This window comes from Triturus cristatus, chromosome 10, assembly GCF_964204655.1.
Source record: "Triturus cristatus chromosome 10, aTriCri1.1, whole genome shotgun sequence".
Taxonomy (NCBI): Eukaryota; Metazoa; Chordata; class Amphibia; order Caudata; family Salamandridae; genus Triturus; species Triturus cristatus.
The window spans coordinates 1,010,778,217-1,010,803,128 of record NC_140593.1 but is presented as its reverse complement, the minus strand read 5'-3'; the positions used below and the strand labels follow the sequence as shown (position 1 = coordinate 1,010,803,128).

At 45.5% G+C, this 24,912-nt stretch overlaps 1 protein-coding gene across 1 annotated transcript in view; it reads right to left on the bottom strand.

Moving 5' to 3' along the window:
- TMEM130 (transmembrane protein 130) overlaps positions 1 to 24,912 on the bottom strand; it is a 401,485-nt gene that overhangs the window by 143,348 nt on the left and 233,225 nt on the right. The window contains exon 5 of the mRNA XM_085630206.1: positions 23,230 to 23,314. Coding sequence (XP_085486332.1) covers positions 23,230 to 23,314 — 85 coding nt within the window. The remainder of the gene's footprint in view (positions 1 to 23,229; positions 23,315 to 24,912) is intronic.

Sequence of the window (24,912 nt, the reverse complement as noted above, 5' to 3'; positions counted from 1 at the left end):
ATTTATCAGACATTTATCTGAGTTCCAGTTTTTCTAACTAAAAATACTTTGAAATAGACCACAAGAAATACTTTATTAGGTGGTACCCCAGGTGTGAGTAAAAATACAAATAGAGTATGTTCAGAGGACGTTACAGGATACCATGCCCTTACGAACCTCTCTGGTGCCAACATGTTTCTCCCCACAGTTAGCTTAAAAAAGGTCTTGGGCATTCATCAGGGCTTTTATAAGGTGAGAAAACTTCCGGAAGACACTGCAATGATAATCAACTAACACAGATTTACTCAAGAATAGGTAACTTCTGGAAAAGATTCCTGAACCCAATAATTATTTTGAAGATCTTAAACAGCATTCATATGGCTGTGTGTCCACAAAGATACATGGAATTTAAATAGGAACACAACTACAAGTGGAATAAACACCAGAACACAACACCAAAAACATCCCAGAATAAAACACATCATGTGATGACTCAGTCTGTAGTCTTTGATGGAAATACCAAGATCTTCTTGTATTGAAACAACCCTGGAGAGCCAACTGCACTGGAATAGATTATTACTGGCCGACTTTGTGTATAAAGAAGAAAGGTCCACATTATTACTTCAAACTGTCTTTATTCATACTGCCCTGACGAGTACCAACTTCAAGCCCTCTCACTGCAGTTCCATCTTTACAAATAGTAAGATTTTAAAGAAAAACCCTATTCAGAGAGTTCCCTAATTAACGTGCTAACCTTTAAGGTTTACTGACATAGCAAGTATGCCATTAGCCTGGTGCAAGGAAGATAAATGGTTCAATTGACTGCTGTTGAGTTAGTGAGGTAGTAAAATACATAAATTATCAGGGTTCAATGGGCTCCACGGGACCTGGGTCCCTGTGCCGCTTCATCTGCTGCAACAATACTAGCTGCACTCCTGTTAAAGTTCCTACAAGGATAAACAATCTACTTTATATACTACAGGGCACTATGTGGTCTCTGTGTTTTTATGGAAATCATGATCACTCCAAGATTAATCAGTCCCAATTAATCTGCAATTGTTCCTTTTTCTAGGAGTTTTACTTCTTAAAATGGTAACTTATGTGGGGGACCCAGCATTCACATTTACTCAGGGCATAACAATTTAATTATCTCTTTCTCCTGCTGCTTGTCCTTATGCTGTTCTTGGTATTTGTTGGACTTGGCCCTTCTGGCCGGTTCACCCCGAAACTTTTTGCGTAATATGGTGACTTGGTTTAGTGATTTTAGTGACTTCTGCGCACTTTACCGCTGTGTCCCAGGGTAAAGTGCGTGCGTGTTGTGAGGTTGGCCTGCCCTCCCATAGGAATGCATGGGGGAATGTATGTGTCCCGGTAGTTCCTGATGCGTGGGGTGTGCAGGCCCGTGTTTGGTATGTGCGGACTCGTGGGAGTGAATGCTGCGCGTTGATGTGTGCAGCGTGCATGTACCTGGTGTGGAAGTGCCACTTCTAGAAGTGGGCACTTCAGTGTGCAGTCTGAAATGTGTGGCTTGTCTGGCGATTGGCTGGTGAGGTCAGGTGACGGACTAGGGAATTCCCCAGAGTCAGGAAGAGTCACCCAGTGGTGAATGGGGAATTAGCATGTAGATGGCTGGGGAGGAGTGTACCTGGGTCCTGAATAGGACAGGGCTCCCCCACACAATGCTGGCGCCGGCCCCTGTGGTGCGTCTAATGACCCTAGCCCTGCCAGTGAATAGAGTGAGGGGCTGAGCACATCAAGGGTGCTCCCCAACCAGCTGCGACTGGTTTTCCCCCTCACCCTGAACCCAGAACAAAGGATTTCACTGTATAAAAATGGGGCTGCGTCCCCACAGAAGTGGTTCTCTTGCAGGATCATCTGAGGGGGGGCCTGCTGCTGCTGGGCGCCAGGAGAGACCGCCACTGGGGACTGCCTCCCTGCTGGAGGGCCCTGTGTGCTGGCTCTGGGCCCAGCCTTTGCCCCTCTGCCCTGGAAGAACTTTATTTCTGAACTTGCTATTTCTAAGCGCCTGGGAGCGCTTTCATGGGCTTCATAGCGCTGTGAGCGCTGTCTGATTTTATAGCGCTGTGTGCGCTTGGATTTCGATAGCGGGTGCCCACCCCGCGATTCCGCCGGTATCTGCCAGGTCGGCGGGTGCCCACCCCGCCGTTGTGTTCGTTGCGAGGGAGCCTACCCCTCATTGCCGCTGTGAAGGAATCACCGCTGCAGCCCGGTTCGTAACCGGAAGTCAGGCAGGCCTGGGGGCGTGCCGCGGGACGGAAGCCTCGTTTTGGGAATCAAGAAGCGGACGGGAGCCTACCCCGCGTTTCCCGGGGCAGAGAAAGAGGAGAAGTGCGGCCGGAGCTGGTGCGGAGGGGGCGCGAGGCACATTGTCGGTGCCTGCCCCTCCGCGGTGCAGAAGAAGCTCCAGAGTCCAGTCCGCCGGCACCAGAGAGAGAGAGGACGACGCGGGAGTCCCCGAGCAGCCCGGTGAGTGTTTAAGAGGGCTGGGGACTCCGCGCCTGTGCTGGGGGTGCGGGGGCAGTGATCGAGCCCCGTGAGGCTCCAAAGGTTACCACCAGCATGTCTCGAGCCCCGTGAGGCTCTAGGGGGGCATTGGGAGTAAAGAGTCCCCCGTGTGGGACTCCAACGTTCCGGGGGCATGCTTCTGTGAGAGCGCGAAGCGCTCCAACGTGAGGATTGTATTTCCGAGCCCCGAGAGGCTCCCACGAGGCCCGCATTAGTTGCCCAGAGCGCCCTGAGCGCTCCAACGACGGGGAGCGTTCTTGTTTAGAGCCTGCGAGGCTCGAGGGGGCATTTTGAATGGTCAGAGCCCAGAGAGGGCTCCAGAGGCACGCAGAGTGCCTGAAGTTCATTTTCCAGCTGCCCAGCACTTAGTGGGCAGCTGCAACGTTTAGGTGGTGGCCTCTGTGTTCTAGCTTGCGCAGCTTGCGCAGCCGGGCCCTGAATATTCTGGACACAGAGCGTCCTAGCCTGGACAAGGCCAGTTGGCCTAGGGACTGCCACAGAGGGTGGCATATGAGTTTTGCGCAATTGGTCCGTTCCTGCACCTCTGAATGTTTTCATGCATCATGTGTTTCCTTTGCTCTGCACCTCTGAATGTTTTCATGCATCATGTGTTTCCTTTGCTCTGCACCTCTGAATGTTTTCATGCATCATGTGTTTCCTTTGCTCTGCACCTCTGAATGTTTTCCTGCATCATGTGTAACGTTCTCTTACCCCTACAGGTATTGTGATACGTAGGTGGTTGTTGCTTTCTCCTAGTACAGGTGGTGCTAGTGAGGTTCTAGTTCCCTGCGTGACAGTCTCCTAAGATAGTTAGGGTTACGTAGGAGGTACTTCCCCGATACCAGTGAGTACTGGTTGTGTGCTATACAGTTATTTTTGTGCTACAGTGATTTTATATATTTATGTGCTAACTATCCAAAAGTGCTGAATATCAAAACGTGCTAATTCTGGACAGTGGTCCATGTGGCCCTGTCCCCTGTATATTTATAATCCCTTGTAAATTCTGCCCGTGCCTGTTGGCACATTGTAAAGTGTGTGTTCTTATCTAATGTGTTGTGTATAATACAAAGGTTATTTTTATAGAATACCTTGTGTGGAGTTTCCTTTGTGGTGGGCCTTGGGTGTTGTTGCTGGGTGCGCGCGCAAACGCTTTACACATCGCCTCAGAGATAAGCCTGACTGCTCGTGCCAAGCTACCAAGGGGGTGAGCAGGGGTTATCTTTGGCGTGTAACTTCCTTGCCCTGACTAGAGTGGTGGTTTCTGCCTGGCTTTGGCGCAAGCCTCAGCCAACCGGAAACCGCCAGGTCTAACATTGGTGGCAGCGGTGGGATTTGGACTTGCGTTTGCGCTGTACCGCAGCAGCGACTGGCTACACCACAAAACTCTGCATTAGATAACCACATTTTAGGGATTATTGTTTTGAAGTTCCTTTATTTCTTCTCCTGAAGGTATCATTGTGTAATTGTGTCCAGTACATTTGTCCCCCGCCCTGCGCCCAGAGTTTGGTACCTGTGTCACGTGGTGGTCAGGTTGAGGGATCAGGGGTGGTAGAAACTGCCTTACCAGTCCGAGGGGAGGGTTGTGTGTGGATGGTGTGTGGGGCACTAGACAGTGAGTGTGAGTTCTCCAGGATAGAGAGCTCACTGAAACCTTTTGTGAATTGGGTACTCCTGTGTAGCTCCAACCCCCAGGTTCCTTGTGTTGAACTCTTCTCAGGAACGTCCGCCAAAATGGAGCCTGCTTTTAACTTCTGTAGTCTGTTTAGGTACAGTAGGTTGGAGCTGGTAAGGTTCTGTGAGGAGAGAGACATAGAGGTGGGTGAGTTAGATACCCAGTCCAAACTGAGGGACAACCTGATCACTTGGCAAAAGGTTGAGTGGGAGCGGGAGCGCAGCGAGGAAGATAGGGCCCGGGCCGCACGCCGAGAGGGTGGTGGGTCTGAGGGGAGCCCTGAGGAATCTGAGGGGGAGGAAGGTTACCTGACAGGGACGCCAGTAGAGAGTGAAGACCCCATAGATAGGGAGTCCCTTGCTGGGTCCAGTGTCAGGAGCAGCACCCCATCCCTTTCCCTGTCCCCAGAGGAGCGGGTAGATAGGAGGGAAGAGAGGGAGCATCAGCTGGCCATGGAGAAGCTCAGGTTGGAGCATGCCCGGGGGATGGCGCAGCTGACTATGGCAGAGAAAAAGCTGGAGACCGAGAGGGTCTTAGCGCAGGAGAGGATGGCGGAGGCTGAGAGGGCCTTCGCCAGGGAGAAATCAGTGCTGGAGAGTAGATTATCGCCTGCGCGCAGTCGTAGTTTTCTGGGCTCCCCAGGGAGGGTTGAGTCCAGTGGTGGCAGCGAAATAGAGTCCCGTGCGACAAGTCCCACTCCCAGTTTCCCCAGTCTGGTACCTGTTTCCCAAGAGGAGGAGTATAGGTTGAAGTTCAGGGGCAGTAGAAAACCGTCTCACCAGCCGTGGGGGTTGTTTGTGGATGACTGTCATGAGGCACTGTGGGACTGGCTGGAGGTCAACACGGAAGAGGATTTGGATATAGTGCTCAAAATGATTGTCAAAGAGCAGATGCTCCGTAGTTGTTCTCCAGGGTTGCGCCAGCACCTGGTGAGGTATGACTACTTTTGTCCTTGGGCGCTGGCAGAGGAAGCGGAGCGCTGGGAAAGCGCTAAAGGTTCTCTGGAGTCATTAGGGAGTGACTCAAGTAGTGGTTCAGGTATCTTCCAGCCCAGCGTGGTGGGAGAGGCTCCATGTAGCCCAGCTAGGTCCCAGGATAGCGAGGAGGGTGTGGGACCGTACGGCCTGGCTCAGTGGAGCGGGAGTAAGTGGGTGACTGAGGGTCCCCAGACGTACGAAACCCTGCCTCAGGACTTGGGTGGTTTCATGAGGGAACACCAAGTTGGGGACCTAGGCTGTCCTGTTAGCCCATTTGAGGAGGATCACCTAGTGAGTAGAGGACCGGGAGCGCCTGTAAACAGGGCTCCTGTGGTTCTAGTGTCAGGCAGTACCGCTCCGGTAGGGAGGGTACAGAAGTCCGGCGAGAGGAGTGGCATGGGGCTGTGTTCCCCGGTGGAGGAGCCAGTGGGTCAGGGACCAGCCGGTAGGGCTGAGTCTCCTAGAAGTGACCATGGCGACTACACGTCTGGTCTGGGGGATCTTCGCGCACTGTCAGGTGGACAGGGGACGGGAGATCTGCGCCAGGCAGACGGTCATGCAACATATGGGGCATATGTTACTCTCGGGGGGATGGTGTGCAAGTCCCCAGAAGTCCTGGAGTGCCAGGCAATTATTCCACCGAAGGTTTTAGACCGGAGGGTGGAAGGCCAGGTTCAGGAGCAGCCTGACCTGAAGGGTCTGACTACTGTAACCAGTGTCCTGACCGGTTCTTCTTCCAGGGGGACCGCCCCAGTTGGTAGGGAGCAGGACTCTGGAAGGGGGTGCAGAGGGTGGGAGAGCCCACCTCTGACCCCGGTGCAACCTGAGGGGTTAAACCCTAGGTTGGTAGACCAGTTCTCAGGGAGGGGTCCTGAGCTGGTTGGTGAGGTATGTTACGAGGGTGCCTCTCAAAGGAGGAGAGGGCGGAACCCTAGGAGAAGAGGTAGGGGGAGGAGAGCCTCACCCGTGACTTCTGGTCAGCCTGAGGGTACGGGCCCTAGGCTGGAAGATCGGTGGCAGTTTAGAACTGCCCCGATGAGGGGTAGAGTGGAGAATGGCTGCTATGTGCCAGGGGTTACTACCCCCCACTCTGTGGTTAGGCAAGGACCAGTGGCACCTGGGTGGCCTAGGGCCTGGTCTTGGCCGCGGACAGCTTGGGAGTACCAGTGGGGTAGCCCAGTTGGTCCGGAGAGTGGTTGGAGAAGAAACCCCAGGGGTTCACCGTGGCGTAGAACAGGAGGGTGTCCCGGCAGTGGCGGGCCCGCGTCCGTGTTCTATCGCCCCAAGCAGGGAAGTCCATCACGGTGGTGATTGGTCTACCCTGCGTTTTGGCTGGAAGGGGGTTGTGTTGGACTTGGCCCTTCTGGCCGGTTCACCCCGAAACTTTTTGCGTAATATGGTGACTTGGTTTAGTGATTTTAGTGACTTCTGCGCACTTTACCGCTGTGTCCCAGGGTAAAGTGCGTGCGTGTTGTGAGGTTGGCCTGCCCTCCCATAGGAATGCATGGGGGAATGTATGTGTCCCGGTAGTTCCTGATGCGTGGGGTGTGCAGGCCCGTGTTTGGTATGTGCGGACTCGTGGGAGTGAATGCTGCGCGTTGATGTGTGCAGCGTGCATGTACCTGGTGTGGAAGTGCCACTTCTAGAAGTGGGCACTTCAGTGTGCAGTCTGAAATGTGTGGCTTGTCTGGCGATTGGCTGGTGAGGTCAGGTGACGGACTAGGGAATTCCCCAGAGTCAGGAAGAGTCACCCAGTGGTGAATGGGGAATTAGCATGTAGATGGCTGGGGAGGAGTGTACCTGGGTCCTGAATAGGACAGGGCTCCCCCACACAATGCTGGCGCCGGCCCCTGTGGTGCGTCTAATGACCCTAGCCCTGCCAGTGAATAGAGTGAGGGGCTGAGCACATCAAGGGTGCTCCCCAACCAGCTGCGACTGGTTTTCCCCCTCACCCTGAACCCAGAACAAAGGATTTCACTGTATAAAAATGGGGCTGCGTCCCCACAGAAGTGGTTCTCTTGCAGGATCATCTGAGGGGGGGCCTGCTGCTGCTGGGCGCCAGGAGAGACCGCCACTGGGGACTGCCTCCCTGCTGGAGGGCCCTGTGTGCTGGCTCTGGGCCCAGCCTTTGCCCCTCTGCCCTGGAAGAACTTTATTTCTGAACTTGCTATTTCTAAGCGCCTGGGAGCGCTTTCATGGGCTTCATAGCGCTGTGAGCGCTGTCTGATTTTATAGCGCTGTGTGCGCTTGGATTTCGATAGCGGGTGCCCACCCCGCGATTCCGCCGGTATCTGCCAGGTCGGCGGGTGCCCACCCCGCCGTTGTGTTCGTTGCGAGGGAGCCTACCCCTCATTGCCGCTGTGAAGGAATCACCGCTGCAGCCCGGTTCGTAACCGGAAGTCAGGCAGGCCTGGGGGCGTGCCGCGGGACGGAAGCCTCGTTTTGGGAATCAAGAAGCGGACGGGAGCCTACCCCGCGTTTCCCGGGGCAGAGAAAGAGGAGAAGTGCGGCCGGAGCTGGTGCGGAGGGGGCGCGAGGCACATTGTCGGTGCCTGCCCCTCCGCGGTGCAGAAGAAGCTCCAGAGTCCAGTCCGCCGGCACCAGAGAGAGAGAGGACGACGCGGGAGTCCCCGAGCAGCCCGGTGAGTGTTTAAGAGGGCTGGGGACTCCGCGCCTGTGCTGGGGGTGCGGGGGCAGTGATCGAGCCCCGTGAGGCTCCAAAGGTTACCACCAGCATGTCTCGAGCCCCGTGAGGCTCTAGGGGGGCATTGGGAGTAAAGAGTCCCCCGTGTGGGACTCCAACGTTCCGGGGGCATGCTTCTGTGAGAGCGCGAAGCGCTCCAACGTGAGGATTGTATTTCCGAGCCCCGAGAGGCTCCCACGAGGCCCGCATTAGTTGCCCAGAGCGCCCTGAGCGCTCCAACGACGGGGAGCGTTCTTGTTTAGAGCCTGCGAGGCTCGAGGGGGCATTTTGAATGGTCAGAGCCCAGAGAGGGCTCCAGAGGCACGCAGAGTGCCTGAAGTTCATTTTCCAGCTGCCCAGCACTTAGTGGGCAGCTGCAACGTTTAGGTGGTGGCCTCTGTGTTCTAGCTTGCGCAGCTTGCGCAGCCGGGCCCTGAATATTCTGGACACAGAGCGTCCTAGCCTGGACAAGGCCAGTTGGCCTAGGGACTGCCACAGAGGGTGGCATATGAGTTTTGCGCAATTGGTCCGTTCCTGCACCTCTGAATGTTTTCATGCATCATGTGTTTCCTTTGCTCTGCACCTCTGAATGTTTTCATGCATCATGTGTTTCCTTTGCTCTGCACCTCTGAATGTTTTCATGCATCATGTGTTTCCTTTGCTCTGCACCTCTGAATGTTTTCCTGCATCATGTGTAACGTTCTCTTACCCCTACAGGTATTGTGATACGTAGGTGGTTGTTGCTTTCTCCTAGTACAGGTGGTGCTAGTGAGGTTCTAGTTCCCTGCGTGACAGTCTCCTAAGATAGTTAGGGTTACGTAGGAGGTACTTCCCCGATACCAGTGAGTACTGGTTGTGTGCTATACAGTTATTTTTGTGCTACAGTGATTTTATATATTTATGTGCTAACTATCCAAAAGTGCTGAATATCAAAACGTGCTAATTCTGGACAGTGGTCCATGTGGCCCTGTCCCCTGTATATTTATAATCCCTTGTAAATTCTGCCCGTGCCTGTTGGCACATTGTAAAGTGTGTGTTCTTATCTAATGTGTTGTGTATAATACAAAGGTTATTTTTATAGAATACCTTGTGTGGAGTTTCCTTTGTGGTGGGCCTTGGGTGTTGTTGCTGGGTGCGCGCGCAAACGCTTTACACATCGCCTCAGAGATAAGCCTGACTGCTCGTGCCAAGCTACCAAGGGGGTGAGCAGGGGTTATCTTTGGCGTGTAACTTCCTTGCCCTGACTAGAGTGGTGGTTTCTGCCTGGCTTTGGCGCAAGCCTCAGCCAACCGGAAACCGCCAGGTCTAACAGTATTCACCATATATTTATATCTAACATTTACCCTCACCCCATTTTTGCCCTTACTGCCAACCTTTTTTCTATTTCACTTCATTACCATTATTCCCTTTTTCCAAAGTGCACATGTCATGCTGGCCTTCACAAAAACAGCCGGCCAAATTGACATGTGCAGTGTGTAGTGCCTGGCCACTACTCAGTGTACTCCATGCTGCCATCAGCAGCTAAAGGACATGCCTCGCTTTTCACTTGACGAAGGCAGGCTGCGGCTGTGCATCAGAAAAAAATAAAATGACAATGAAATGATTTCTTTGTCATTTTATTTTTCACATTTGCTACGCGTTGCTTGCAAAGGGCGGGGGCTACGCTCCTCCGCCCTAATGAGGAAACCGCCACTGCTTGATGGTCAGATTTGGGTGTCTGGCTGGTAAAATAGCAATCAAAACTGCCTCTTGGCCCAGAAGAGTGAAATTCACAACACAGCCATGGTTTGTGATGACTGCAGAGTTCCCTTTGGATTGAGAAATGGAAGGAAGTAATGAAATATTATAATATTTCCCAAATCAATTGATGTTGTTTGCAAAGAAACGTGAAGATACCACCTCTCAGTGATTAATGGGGTAGCAATCTCTTGGGCAACATTTGTGGTGGCTCTTAAAAACGCCAAATGTTCAGAGGCAGCTTGCCCATGTGGAAGAAACAATTGTCAGAAAATATGCACATGCCATGATACTTATTGTAAAGATCCTGGTGTGAATGTCACATTGTGATGAATTATTTTTAAGGGCAAATAGAAAGAAGATGTATCGGGAGAAACAGTAAATTTGCAACACGCTCAAAGTCCGACTAACACCTGCACTTTTAAGCACTGATTATGTGACCAATGATGATAGTAGTCAAAATATTACATCTGATTAAATATTTTTGCCATTTCAAACAGAGCAGCCATGTCAAATAAGCATTTGTTAGGTGATCGAATTGTCTTGCCCGCATTATGAATAGCCCAGTACATAGGTAGGATTTTCCTCATCCCAGGAGCTACTGACATTGAGGGACCAGCAAATTTGGCCTTGGGGAATATCCAGCCTATTATGACTTTGACCCCTTCGTTTGCTTCACCTCAGTTCCCTGATCATGCTTGTGCACGCCAGCGCTTGAAGCATTTGCAAACAGCAAGTGCTCGGAAGCCTCAAGCCTCAACTCTTAGCTGCTAGGCTGGATTCTCCATCTTTTCCTGCAACTTTCGCTGTTTGATGCAGTGCAGATCCCAGGTGGTCTAGCGGAGTGTGCCCTATCCGGAGCTTTTTTCTTTTTTTTCTCCCATCCATCCATCCCCACGGTGGCTTCCCCCTCTGAATGTCTTTTTAAGGGATTATAGTGGCCCGAGGAGGCCAGGGTCATATCGCAGCGATCTCATAGCCTTGCCCTGGTCTGCATTCTCGAAGGTTCTTCAGGAAGCTTTCCTCTTTTCTCCTGCCTTATGCCCTTTGCTTTTCTGCTATATTGGCCAGGAGGCCTTCCGCGGTGCTTCGTAGGGGCCTTGTAGTGGTGCGAAGGAGTAAGACCAGTTAATCCCTGACTAGCCCCAACAGGACAGGCGCTCATCAGTGGGAAAATAAATCGAGAATTAAGGTACTTGTAATCCTGTTGGATTATTGGGTTTGTTGATTTGTTTCAAACTCCTGGAACTGGCATTGATTCCTTTTTTAAAGTTCAAGCTTCCATATCTCAATTTTTCTCTCTGGTTTGTGGGTGGTAGTGGTGATCACTGGGAGAGGTAAGTGCTGTGTACATTTAATTTGAACTTTAAGTTTTGTGGCCCAGTGATCTGTTTCACCATCCCTGAGCTGACACGTACTCACTCACACATACAGGAAAGTCAGTGATACACAATGGGATTGTCATCCTGTCCTCCCAGTATTACTTCACAGCAGCTGCTTCCAGCCAAACTAGCAGCCGTATAACTGTCATTGGATTATTTGCCATATTGCTGAGTGGAGATGATATAAGGGTGAATGATACAATAGGGGGATCCTGAGGTTCCATCATTGGGATAATCTTCACTCCAAGCCTCCCTCCTCTATTTACATCAGACAGTGGATAGGGTCACCACTGTGGCCTACTTTCTTGGGGAGCTGAGTGGCTCTAGGGTGTGCAGCAGGGTGATCAAGCTACAGAGGACCTGTCTCCTGGTAACTGCTGGTACGGTGTCTAATGGATTAAGGGGTCTCTTGGGAGAGTGAGTGGTACTAAGAGAAACCTAACCAAAGAAGGGGGAACAATCTAATCACTCCCTTCTATGTGGATGGAAGAGGCAGCCATAATATGAACTAAGTGAGGAGAATTTGTGATTAACTGAGACTAATTGTTACAGGCTGGTTGGAAATTTTTGCATGCCAAATAATAAAGGGTTGAAGCTTAAAAATTAAGACAACGAGACAAAAGTGAACAGGGGCCTGGTCCTTGACCCTCTGGAGCACTTAGGAGACTGCAAAATGATTTGCAATGAGCAGGATGATGATGTCAGTCTACCCGCAGCTGGCAAGGGATCAGAAACAAACACACATTTTCACCATTTTATCATGCCTTGTTTTGGGCCGCTACATTGCATAAGCCCTATGCTAACTCTCCCTGACACTGCACCTATAATTAAAGATATTACTATTCCTTTGTTGAAAACCCCCTTCAGTTACAGTCACAATCTTGTCCCTCTGATGATTCATATGGTGAATCCGTATACAGTAGAGAAGAGTCGTAGGCAGGAAACTCTACCCATTTCTAGATGTAAATGGGATGGGCATAATGGGCAATTCTCTAGGTGACCTGAATAGGAAATCTCCTATTAACACACTTGCAGTAGTCTCAATAGGAGCCATCCATCCCGGGCACATTGCTCGAACCACAAATAGGCACTCGTGGCACCCTTCAGGGATCTACCTCTCTGAAGTACCTTTCAAGCCTAGTGGAAAATAAAGGGGATGCCTTGGTTCCCGTGACCTATCTAATCTAGCTGCCATTAGCAACACTATGACTAAAATGACCTATACTTTGTTATAACAGTCCGCCACAGTGTCAAATCAAACTACTTTATTAAAAGAGGTTCTTTCATCTCTAAAGACACAGAAAGAAACTTACAGCAATCACTTAATGCATGGGATCCTCTCAGATGAGATTATGGCAAAAACACAGGAACTTCTGCGTACTTACTCCGTTATAGATATAACAAGACATGAAGAACACTCTTTTTCTATGGATCTGACAAATCAGCCAGTAACGGAAGTCATCTCAGAGCTTTTTCGTCCTTATGTAAGTAAATGGTGCATGAAGTAATTATGTAAATTAAATAAGAACCTTGGGAGCCATAGCAAGCAGACAGAGGCTCATCAATTGGCTATGTCCCAATAAGGGTTTCCAATCTTTGAGAAACCACTAAATAAAAAATGTATGCAGGCAATATCATCAACTAAGGCAGATAAGGAAAACAACAACAAAACTTTAACATGGGATGTGGAGACTGGGAGAATTACAAGCAATGATACAAATGATTACACAATTCCAATTAAAATTACTCAACTCCCTAATTTATTGAAAGATGCAACTATTTCCACAGGCACAGAGGAGCATAATATTAGAAGGACCGAGACAATTTCTAAATTTGAAAACCTTGGAAACAAAGGGAATGACATGGTGTACATAAAGGGCTACCAAACACATATGGAAGTGGAAGGTGAGGTGAAAGAGATAACAAATATCACAGAATAAATTTCAGATATATTAAAGGTCCTTAAACACACCCAGGAAGTAAAGGAGGTAGTGAATCCTCTGTTTATTAAAGATAAAAATAATATAATTTCACTGAGCAGATTTTAAACACTGCGTGCCTTTCCCAGTAATGAACTGTCTGACAGTAGTGGATACCTTGAGGATTAAAAGCACCAAAAGGCAGATTCTGAGGCATAAGCATCAGGAGTGTGAGTATTCCAGAAGATCTCAAACCAGGGAGTCGGAAACTTTGCTGGAAATTTACTTTTGTCTATGTCAAGAATCTGAAGGTCCCTTTGACATCTTGAACCAGCAAAATATCTCCAGGGTCTTGGAGGAGAGTAAATATCCCCACTTCCTGAAGGAAGTATCCAGTTATTGCAATAGGCATTTTTCTAAACTTCCTTGACCAACATGACCACCTTCAAAGGTCCAGAAATGATTAATAAAATGGCCATTTATAACTTGGTAATAAAGTAGGTTTCAATATTAGCAATATAATTAGGTCTGTCCATTTTCCATTACTAATAACCCAGAGGTCCTATTCCTTAGAGGATCAACATAAGTATCCCTCATAGTGAAGTACCTTTTGGGATCCGCTTGTAATGGATAATGAAATCATCTTAGGTTTACCTGCAGTGGAATCATTGGACTCTACCATAAAGGGAAGTATACAAAATTCTTGGAATATAGCTGGCCTATGCACCAAAGTATTCAATAAAGACTGGGGGGGATGATAATGCACTTTGGTTTAATTTGCTGACAAGAAACCTGGATGCAAGAGGGCTTTCGCATCAATAGTTTTCAAATATTTTGCAATCCAGCAATCCCTTCTCAATCCAGTAGGCCAAGGGGGGGACTGGAGGTATTATTGTCAGTGAGCATTACCTCCTTTAAGATTGCTGTGATGTGTAATTCTGCCTGCTACCATGTATTTCGTATTTTTCAGCCCTGTTTTTCAGATATAATTCTTATTAACTATTATAATAATATTTTTGACCAGAGGTCCATTGATATTATTGATTGCTTGAATTATGTGTTATCAAATAAATATAACAAATGTAGGGCTGACACTTTCATTGTGTGGGTTGGGGATTTTATATATTATAAAAAAGTTGTTGTAGTGTCCAAACTGTTTGCGGTGTAGCAGAAGGGCTTGGAGGGGATATTTCACACTCAAAAACACTCCCCACATGGAGATGCGTTAAATAATTTTCTTCTGAATAATAATTTGGTGAAAATGTGCACTTCCCACCTTTCACAGGTTTTGTTCAATGCACGAATATTGATTACATTTTAGTATCCAACTCTTTGTCCACACTGATTGTGGATTTTAAAGTTATATCAAATTGTATAACTGATCGTAACCCATTATTACTTGATTTAGAGATTAAAATGTTAGGGAAAGCTAAACACTAAGGAAGACTTAGACATGCATGACACCCAAAAAAGTTGTTTTAGAATTAAATGGGATAAGGTCAACACAGCAAACTTTATGAATGGTTTAATTATAAGAAATGAAGAAGGCATTACGATACATCTTCCTTTAGAAGCAAATCCTGTGTCTATTTTAGATAGTTATAGAGTTATTTGTAAATACATGTCAAACAAGTTAATAGGGACTTAAAGCAGAACTTAATGCAGCTCCCCAAGACCCTAAGGTTATCAGGGAAGATAGACAGGCATATATGTCAGCCCTTGAGTATAGGAAACAAGAAATTAGAAGATCTGTCTGGGATGACCTGGAATTAGTTGCCACTTCCAGGGACTGCAGAAAGTTCTTGGAAGTCACAACCTGCCCCGTTTTCATAGAATATAGTATCCCGAGGGTTGAATGCCACATAATGGCAAATTTATGTGTAGCACACTTTGAAAAAGTATTTTCCTCAGATAAAGTTTTGGATTTTTTGATGAAGAGAAAATTCAACTAAAGATCACTTATGATGAGGTTAAAAAACTATGTGATTCTATTGAAACTGCTGAAGTTACAAATGCTATTAAGAGTGTTGCAGGTAAAGCTCTAGGGCTGTACGGTGTTCTCGTGGATGTTTTTAAACATAATATAACTATCTGTTCCCCACTGCTTATTGCAGCGATTGGAGAGGAAGTGCCTGTGTCCTGGCGTGAGATGTATAAAAAAGGCGATCGAACTTGCCAAGTTGTTATCAACCAATTTCATTGATATATTCTACCATAAAAATACTAGGTTATATCCTCTTATCCAGACTTGAAGTCTAGGGAGAACAAACCAAGATTTTAACTGATGCACAATAAGGCTTTCAACCCGGCCGAGGTACACTAGGACAGCCATTAAACTTGTCCTGTAGGTGGAAAATATGTCAAAGCCAGGAGAGGCTCACTACACATAGCCTTCACGGACCTCTCCTGTGTCTTTGACATTGAACTGTGCAAACCTTGGTCTTTGATGGACAAAATGGGATTTGAAGTTGCATTGTTAGACTTATTGAGATGTTTGTACCAAGACACAATAGTAAAAGCATGCTATGCACCAGGTTGGGAGCGTTCTTCCCCGATACCTTTTAATAGAGGAGTTAGACAAGATGGCATTCCAGCTCCATTGTTGTTTCTTCTTCACATAAATAATTTAGAAAAAATACCTGTTGAACGCAGGGAAAGCTTTGACACAGGCCGGGAAATGCTCAGAACCTATTATTTTATATGCAGACGATGCAGTTCTTCAGGCTAGAACTGCAAATGGTTTGCAAGCTATGTTAAATGCTGTTAATGATTTTATACAGGAATGTGATTTAAAAGTCAAAATGTCTAAGTTGTTTGTAATGATTAGTGTCCCAAAAAATGCAAAGCAAGGGTGTGCACCATAGATGAGAAAAAAATTGTTAAAGTGAATACTTATATTATTTTGGTGTTGCCTTTGAGATGAGAATTTCTAATAAATAAGAGATCTCAATCGCATGAAAGTGCAAATTAGGCAATTTTTAGGTTTGCTACAAAAATAGGCCATACACCCATAAAGGAAATGTTTCAATTATACAAACAAATGCAAAAGAGTCCCAATGGGTACTCATGGGGCAGGAGTATGGCAACATATACATTCAGATAAAATACAGAGGATTGAAAATAGCTTTTTAAGTAGGCTTCTTTCCGTCACTAAGAGCACTGCAACCCACATATGCCATAAAGAACTAGGGTTGAGTTATATTGCGCCAAACATAAAAATTGCCTCTTTAATATTTTGGCTTAAGATTCACCTGTGACATCCTTTTCCAGGCTTATTCTGAAGGATTGTATTGCCCGTGAAAATATGGATAGGATTCCATGGCTCTCTTATGTGAAACACACCTTTATCAACCCAGAAGTCTCTGAATAATTTAGTACCCCAGCCTCTGTTACTGTTAGTTCTAAAATTGATTTTTCCAACCAATTCTTCGATTTCAGGTATAACATTAGAAAATTGCAGACAGAGTTTGTGAAGACAATTGTACATCATAATGCCTTAATCACCACTCTAGGAATGGAACTCTACTTAACTTGGATCTGCTTACCCCAGCAGAGATTTTATGTCATTTATCTTTATTTAGGCATAGTGCCTTATCTTGTGCCTTTCCCACAACAGGGCAGCTGGTTTTCCAAACTTCCAAAATGCCCGCGGACAATACTTCTGCTCAAAGCAGGCATATATGTCAGCCCTTGAGTATAGGAAACAAGAAATTAGAAGATCTGTCTGGGATGACCTGGAGTTAGCTGCCACTTCCAGGGACTGCAGAAAGTTCTTGGAAGTCACAACCTGCCCCGTTTTCACAGAATATAGTATCCCGAGGGTTGAATGCCACATAATGGCAAATTTATGTGTAGCGCACTTTGAAAAAGTATTTTCCTCATATAAAGTTTTGGATTTTTTGATGAAGAGAAAATTCAACTAAAGATCACTTATGATGAGGTTAAAAAACTATGTGATTCTATTGAAACTGCTGAAGTTACAAATGCGATTAGCAAGAGTGTTGCAAGTAAAGCTCTAGGGCTGTACGGTGTTCTCGTGGATGTTTTTAAACATAATATAACTATCTGTTCCCCACTGCTTATTGCAGCGATTGGAGAGGAAGTGCCTGTGTCCTGGCGTGAGATGTATAAAAAAGGCGATCGAACTTGCCAAGTTGTTATCAACCAATTTCATTGATATATTCTACCATAAAAATACTAGGTTATATCCTCTTATCCAGACTTGAAGTCTAGGGAGAACAAACCAAGATTTTAACTGATGCACAATATGGCTTTCAACCCGGCCGAGGTACACTAGGACAGACATTAAACTTGTCCCGTAGGTGGAAAATATGTCAAAGCCAGGAGAGGCTCACTACACATAGCCTTCACGGACCTCTCCTGTGTCTTTGACATTGAACTGTGCAAACCTTGGTCATTGCTGGACAAAATGGTATTTGAAGTTGCATTGTTAGACTTATTGAGATGTTTGTACCAAGACACAATAGTAAAAGCATGCTATGCACCAGGTTGGGAGCGTTCTTCCCCGATACCTTTTAATAGAGGAGTTAGACAAGATGGCATTCCAGCTCCATTGTTGTTTCTGCTTCACATAAATAATTTAGAAAAAATACCTGTTGAACACAGGGAAAGCTTTGACACAGGCCGGGAAATGCTCAGAACCTATTATTTTATATGCAGATGATGCAGTTCTTCAGGCTAGAACTGCAAATGGTTTGCAAGCTATGTTAAATGCTGTTAATGATTTTGTACAGGAATGTGATTTAAAAGTCAAAAAGTCTAAGTTGATTGTAATGATTAGTGTCCCAAAAAATGCAAAGCAAGGGTGTGCACCATAGATGAGAAAAAAATTGTTAAAGTGAATACTTATATTATTTTGGTGTTGCCTTTGAGATGGGAATTTCTAATAAATTTGAGATCTCAATCGCATGAAAGTGCAAATTAGGCAATTTTTAGGTTTGCTACAAAAATAGGCCATACACCCATAAAGGAAATGTTTCAATTATACAAACAAATGCAAAAGTGTCCCAATGGGTACTCATGGGGCAGGAGTATGGCAATATATACATTCAGATAAAATACAGAGGATTGAAAATAGCTTTTTAAGTAGGCTTCTTTCCGTCACTAAGAGCACTGCAACCCACATATGCCATAAAGAACTAGGGTTGAGTTATATTGTGCCAAACATAAAAATTGCCTCTTTATTTTTTTGGCTTAAGATTCACCTGTGACATCCTTTTCCAGGCTTATTCTGAAGGATTGTATTGCCCGTGAAAATATGGATAGGATTCCATGGCTCTCTTATGTGAAACACACCTTTATCAACCCAGAAGTCTCTGAATAATTTAGTACCCCAGCCTCTGTTACTGTTAGTTCTAAAATTGATTTTTCCAACCAATTCTTTGATTTCAGGTATAACATTAGAAAATTGCAGCCAGAGTTTGTGAAGACAATTGTACATCATAATGCCTTAATCACCACTCTAGGAATGGAACTCTACTTAACTTGGATCTGCTTACCCCAGCAGAGATTTTATATCATTTATCTTTATTTAGGCACAGTGCCTTATCTTGTGCCTTTCCCACAACAGGGCAGCTGGTTTTCCAAACTTCCAAAATGCCCGCGGAAAATAGTTCTGCTCAAAGCACTATGCACTTGATATTATTTTGCACACCATATAAGTCAGCACACCTACTGCTTTTACTTCCGATTCTTTTGATCGGAAGGCATTAGAAGTTACAAAGAATGTCATAAGTTGTTACAAAGCAATTATTTATTTTTTGGCCTTAAATTTTATTTGGAATTCCTTGGAAATTAGGAAACTGTATTACATTTTATTGTATGTTCCATGGTTTACATTTTAACTCCTCTATTTTCATCCAACAGTATCTGGCTTTTGGTAGGTGAAACCTCTTAGTGAAAATTTAGAGACCCATGGTGTTCCCACAGGATTTTATAATTTCAGTGGGTCTGGTTACTGAGTTTATAGCCCATATCAAAAGATCGAAGAATGAGGTCATCAGTGACAACAATCATTTTTGGTTTAAAACATAGCTCTGCTCTGTATTGAACTACATTTCACAATAGTAAGAGTATTTCATAGAGATAGATAGTCTGTGATAGTTGACTCAAAAGTGCTCTCCCTCTAGTGAGCCTCTATGCACAGGGTCGCACTTTGGTTAAAAAAAAAACACACTCTGAAAATACATTGTGGCATCCACCACTGAACTTTCGCTCCTCCCAAGATCGTGACCTGAAATTCTGCTGTTTAATGTGTATTTCATTCTGTTTAGAACTCATTGGAATAGAGTAGCAGTACTAATTTGTTGGAAGTGGTTGTTCACATTTCATATGCTCAAGTATTAGAGGTAAGCAGAGTTATTCCACATACTTCTTATGATATAGGTCGGAGTTGCCTCTGACCGACATCCCTGTGTTTTTGGAACCAACCAACCTCGTAGCTTGTGAGGTCCCATGAAGGAATGGAAGTTACTGTAAATCCCTGAACCGTGTGGCAGGCACTTTATGGTGCCAGCCGCACAATGCAAGAATGTACACAATGGAGGCCAGAGAAGGAGGGGGGCCTGCTAGGGGGCCCCAAAGTCACTTTCCGACAGGCTTTCCATGTCGGAAAGCCCAACATGGAAAGTCTGTCAGAAACCAATATCATAATTAGGGCTCCCGGTTTAATGGTATTTTTTTTGTTTTTACATTTTAGTCGGTATTTATCCATATTTATTTTTTAGCCATCTTATTAGTATTTATCAATATGTATTTTGTGATTTGTGAAAAAAAGGAGTCAAAATCTTTACTTTTCCACGTTTATTTAACTGATAAACATGCATCCATACTTTGATGCATGTGACGTTTTAGCAAATTCAGCAGACAAATAAAGCAAAACACTACAACCACAGATAAATATTAGCACTTTACTATAAATATATTTTAAGATATGCCTGTATTTAAAGATATCTTAACTTTTAACTTTAACTTCCCATGCTGTCTATCTGCTCATCTGTTGTCTTGGAATTCACAGCAGACAGCATGGAAAGTCACTAATTAGAAGCACAATTTTCATTATTTTTCTGCTTCAAAAAATAAAGACAGAGGAGAAACACATTGTTTTCTGTCTGCATTTATCTGTACAAATCAGTAAAAACGGAAAACTGGAAGCCTTAATCATAATCATGACAGCAGAAACGCCGTCCGTTAGGGATTATGATTGATTTCCGGCTGGCCGTCGGGCTCCTTTACAGTGGCGTAACGAAAGTTGAGGGGGCCCCCCTGCAAGGTACACAGAGGACCCCCCGCTCTGGATTTAATTCGGAGCTCTCAGGCCTGAGTACTGTGCTGAAGGGACCCCCATGCAGCTTTGGGCCCCCCGCACCGCAGGGGCTGCGGTGGCCTGTGTTACACCCCTGTTCCTTGAGCCCGTCGAAAGCCAGTTGGATTGACCGGCTGGTTTAAACTCTGACCACATTCTTTAAAATAAGGCGGTCAGTGTTTAAACCATGGATGTCGGTAAGAAAGCCTCCGATCAGCGGGCGGAGACTTTCCAACCAACATCCAAATGAGGCCTTTAGTCCTGTAGAGTTCTCGATGAATAGTCTACCAATAGTTTATGGGGCTTTCCTGCTATTACCTTTCTCATATTCACGTGCACAGTATACTCTCACAGGTGTAAAATGATTTTGGTAATTTGCAAGCATTTTGTATTCAAGTGCAAACCATCCTTACCTTTTTTTTGCAGGTGAAATTGTGTCAAGTGGGTATCTTGCGATCATTTTCTATGAGTGCATGATGTGGTTTGCCTTTCCATGGAAATGAATTACCATGAACTACATTTTCTCACAAAATCCCTCTGAAAGTCCTAATTTTCACAATAAAAATCCAACTGCCGTAGACCTTCATACCAATCATGCATTTCTTTTCATAATTTTTAGAAAAATACCCAATGTTTGCAAAAATAAGCTTCACAACTCCCAATATTCCAATTATGTTCAATTAATATTCTGTGCTGCAAAGGAACATCTCCCTCCAGCCTACTTCTAGTGAAAATGATTTCACTTTATTTAATCCTCAACCTTTTTAGCAGAGTGTGTCGTTATGATATACTACTAATGCATAGGATTAAGTACTTTGATGTCTTCACTGACACGTCATTGAAGTTTGATTTCAGCTGAGATAGATGTTTGCAAGATTTTGTTTTTTTATTGTTTATTTTTGGGAACTTCTACACATTAGCTGTTGCTAACTATCCTTTGCTTCGCACAAAAGTGTTTAGTTCTTTTGCGCCCTTGGTAAAAATTGTTTCATAAACAAATGCATGCACACAAACACTACAGGTTGAAGATATTAGGCATATAGATGGTTCTTAAAGCAGAATGATTGAATTACTATGTCAGTGGCGGCTTCTCCGCTAAGGCGGAGGAGCGTCACCCCATTGGTTTTTAGCTTTGTACATAAAGGAAAAATAAAATGATAATATCTAAACCTTACTATCATTTTATTTGGTCCTGCTGCTGCAAGTTTGCCGATGGGGCGGGCTGCTCTGGTGAGAGAGGAGCAGGGGAAGGAGTGGAGCAAGCCGAGGAGTTGTGTGCACTCTGAAAGTGTGCATGAATGTTTGGCAGGCTGGCAAACATTCATGCACACTTTGCCTGCATTACAGCCTGGGTGGAGAACATGCCAAGGCTCCCATTCCGTGGCTGAGCTCCGTACCACGACACTCAGACCAATCACAACGCTGCATTGCAGTGTTATGATTGGCACAGGGGAGCCTGGGTGCTTTCTTCTTCCGGCCGGAGTGGAGGGACAATGAGGAGAGATGTGATGATCAGGTATGTTTAATTTTCTATTTTTAACCCTGCTACCCCGCCCCACCACCCTTCCACCCCAATCCGTGCCGGACCCTGCTGCTATCCTACCTGAGCTGCACTTTCTGTGTTTTGCCCACACCCTTCTCAGCTACAGCCTCTTACTCATACCCTACATCTGACTTTCCTCAGCATACTCTTTTCTGCACTCCTGACCTCCACAGTACCCTTGCCACTTGCTCTTCCCTTCTTACTGTTGGAGCCCCCGTCCCACTCTGCACATTCTTCTCTTTACATAAATCTCAACTCATTTGCTGCCCTGCTCTCTCCTCCCCCCACAGCCTCATCCGCACCTCTCAGTGCGGTGCTGTGTTCATCACTCCCTGCTGGTTCACTTTACTATCACTGAACACCTCGGGAGAAAGCCAGGGTGAGTTGATCTCACCAGAATTCGAACCTATGATCAGACACACCTGATGTTAGTGGTGAGTGCTAAACTCACTGATCTTTCTTGGCGGCGAGATCAATGTAACTGATTTTAAAGGGGATTGCAGAGAGGCAGGTGGTGCACACTGGGCAGAAACAATGCCTTAGGTGTGGTCTGTGTATGGTGGGAGGTTAAGAAGTGTATGAGTATTGCGGATGAGCAGTGGGGTAGAAAGGGTTATAGATGTTTCTATGTACTAGGGAAATCTGCAGGCATGTTCTAGAATTGTCCCTCCGTTCACAACACAAGTGTCTTAGAACCATATATAGTTCCCCATGCACACTGCAACAGGTGCAATTTCAACAGTATTCTCATACTTGCTCAGACAACTGATTAAGCGGTATAAAGTCTCACTCACAGGATGGCGTTGTCCGTCATATTCCAAACACACTTCAACAAGACATGATAAATCAGTACCCCACGTGGACTTGCATGACACAGCCTTATTTCTACCTCGACATGGCAAGCCAGTACCCCGCATGAACTTGAATGTATCAGCCTTATGTCCACCTCGATGTGGTAAACCAGTACCCAGCATGGACTCGCATGACACAGTCTTATTTCCACCTCTCTCCCTCAGCACTGTTATCCTCTCACAGTGCAAGCCCCCATCGATCCCTCCCTCCCTCTCTCAGCAGTAGACACCCTTGCCATGTCAGCTTTCCGCTGGCTGCCTATCTCAGCTCCAGCATCCAGCTCTACCACCCTATCTTGGCCCACATTAGAAATCCCTTTTTAAGGAAATGATTCGGGGCAGTTCCTTCACTTGATGTGTGTGTATATATCATGTAGTCACGCACGCACCACCCATTTGCCTGCCCCACCACGCTCTAGTGCTGCCAGCCACCACTGAACTATGTCACAATATATAAACTCTTGAGCTGGATTTGTTTACAGATGGGATTTCCTTGTGGGTTGTCTTATGAAGACCCTGTTAATATACTCAATGTGTTTAAACCAACTTGCTTTGGACCCCGTGCCAACAATGTCAAACCTCTCCCAGTCATCGTCCACTGTGCACACTAACAATGTTGGCATTGCCATTTCTTACCTGCCAATTACATGGAGGAGGAGACTGAATTGTTTCCTTGCCAAGACTTGCGTGGAACCTTTGACTTGAATTCCTGTCACAGGATCTGAAAAGCAAAGTTCTAGGGTAAGTGAAATGATATGAACATTTGAACCACACACGTTATCAAAATGAAACTTTATGCACATTATACTTTCACAAGCACTTGATCCCTTTACACTTAGAATTTGGATGATAAATGATGCAATTGGCCTCGTGGTTGCTTTACTAAGGAAGTAGAGGGCAGCGTTTGCCTTACCATGCTGAGTCATTGTTCATACACAATATATTCAAGAGAGGTGACAATCCAACTTTCACCATTAAGTTTTCTCCAGTGGCCTTAATTACGAGCAACCCTGAGTAATCTCTGATACTTCACTGCTCCAAAAATTACCATTATTAGGGGCCCTGTACATTCCAGGAGCAGGCAAGTAAGGAGATTAAACGTGTTTGGATAATAACATGGAGGAATTGGTGTTTCTGTACTGACTACTGCATATTTGTGCCTGGTATTTCATTTAAAAGTTTCGGCTGCTTTCAGTAGCCAAAACCTCTGAAACATCACAACCTATAGTTCAAATGGGCCTGGTAACTTCAGTTATCAGAATTAATGGAACTCTCCTGGGCCTGTGTATTCTAAGAATTCTAATAAAATGGTAGCTTGCCAGAGTGTAATCGGTTGCCATTATTAGCCACTGTATACATCAGCACTTCATGAGATGTCAGTGATGATTCAAAGTCATTTTCCCGTATGGATACATGATTTGATTCCATTTTGTTATCTGTTTAATATTTAAAATGGTATCCAGTGTTTAAATGCCAAGTATACCATTCCCAAGTAGTTTTTGTTGGTAAGGTTGGTTTTGCTTCCAAAGTATTTACGCTACACTGAGGGCCTGGTTCACAAAGGTAACTGACACTTATCAAAAAGTTTATACTTTGTAGCAAGTTTACTACTTTTGGTATGCATAAAATCCAGGATTGATTCTACAAAGGTTACTTTAAGATTTCGAGTAAGTTTACACTTCTGAGTAAGTTTACTACTTTTAGGTATTCACAAACTTTGAGTGTAAGTTACAACTAAAATATAAAACAGTGGTAGGTTCGGCAGTACACATTGCCAAACACTGGTACTGCAACACCCTCCCATAGAAAATAATAGAGGTTACAGTACCAGTGATTGGCCATATGTAGCGCTGGACTTACTGCTAAATTATAAGCTACTACAAAAGTGTAAGTTACTACAAAAATGCAGTTTGTGAATACTGAAAAGTAGTACACTTACTCAGAAGTGCAGTGTGTGTATTAGGCTCAATGAGTGTAAGTTCACTACAAAAGTGTAAGTTACATATCTCCACCCACTGAGGATTGCAAGTAGTTTACTATTGTGTGGTGTGTGTTGTCCCTCCTTAAACACATCACTAACCCTCCTTAAGCAGACAAGCTCCTTTCAACCCACTGCCATCCCACTTCCTTACAAATTATCTTTCTTCCTCCTTTTAGCTTATCTCCACTCCTCTGAGTAATTTAACCATATAGCCATCCAGAAGCCAACTTGTATTTGCAACTCGCCAGTACACACCCACAAAGCACAGAGGTTGCCAATCCCCCATACTTCCAAAACATTCTTCACCAGTTGCCTTTCCACCTTATTGGGGCACTGAT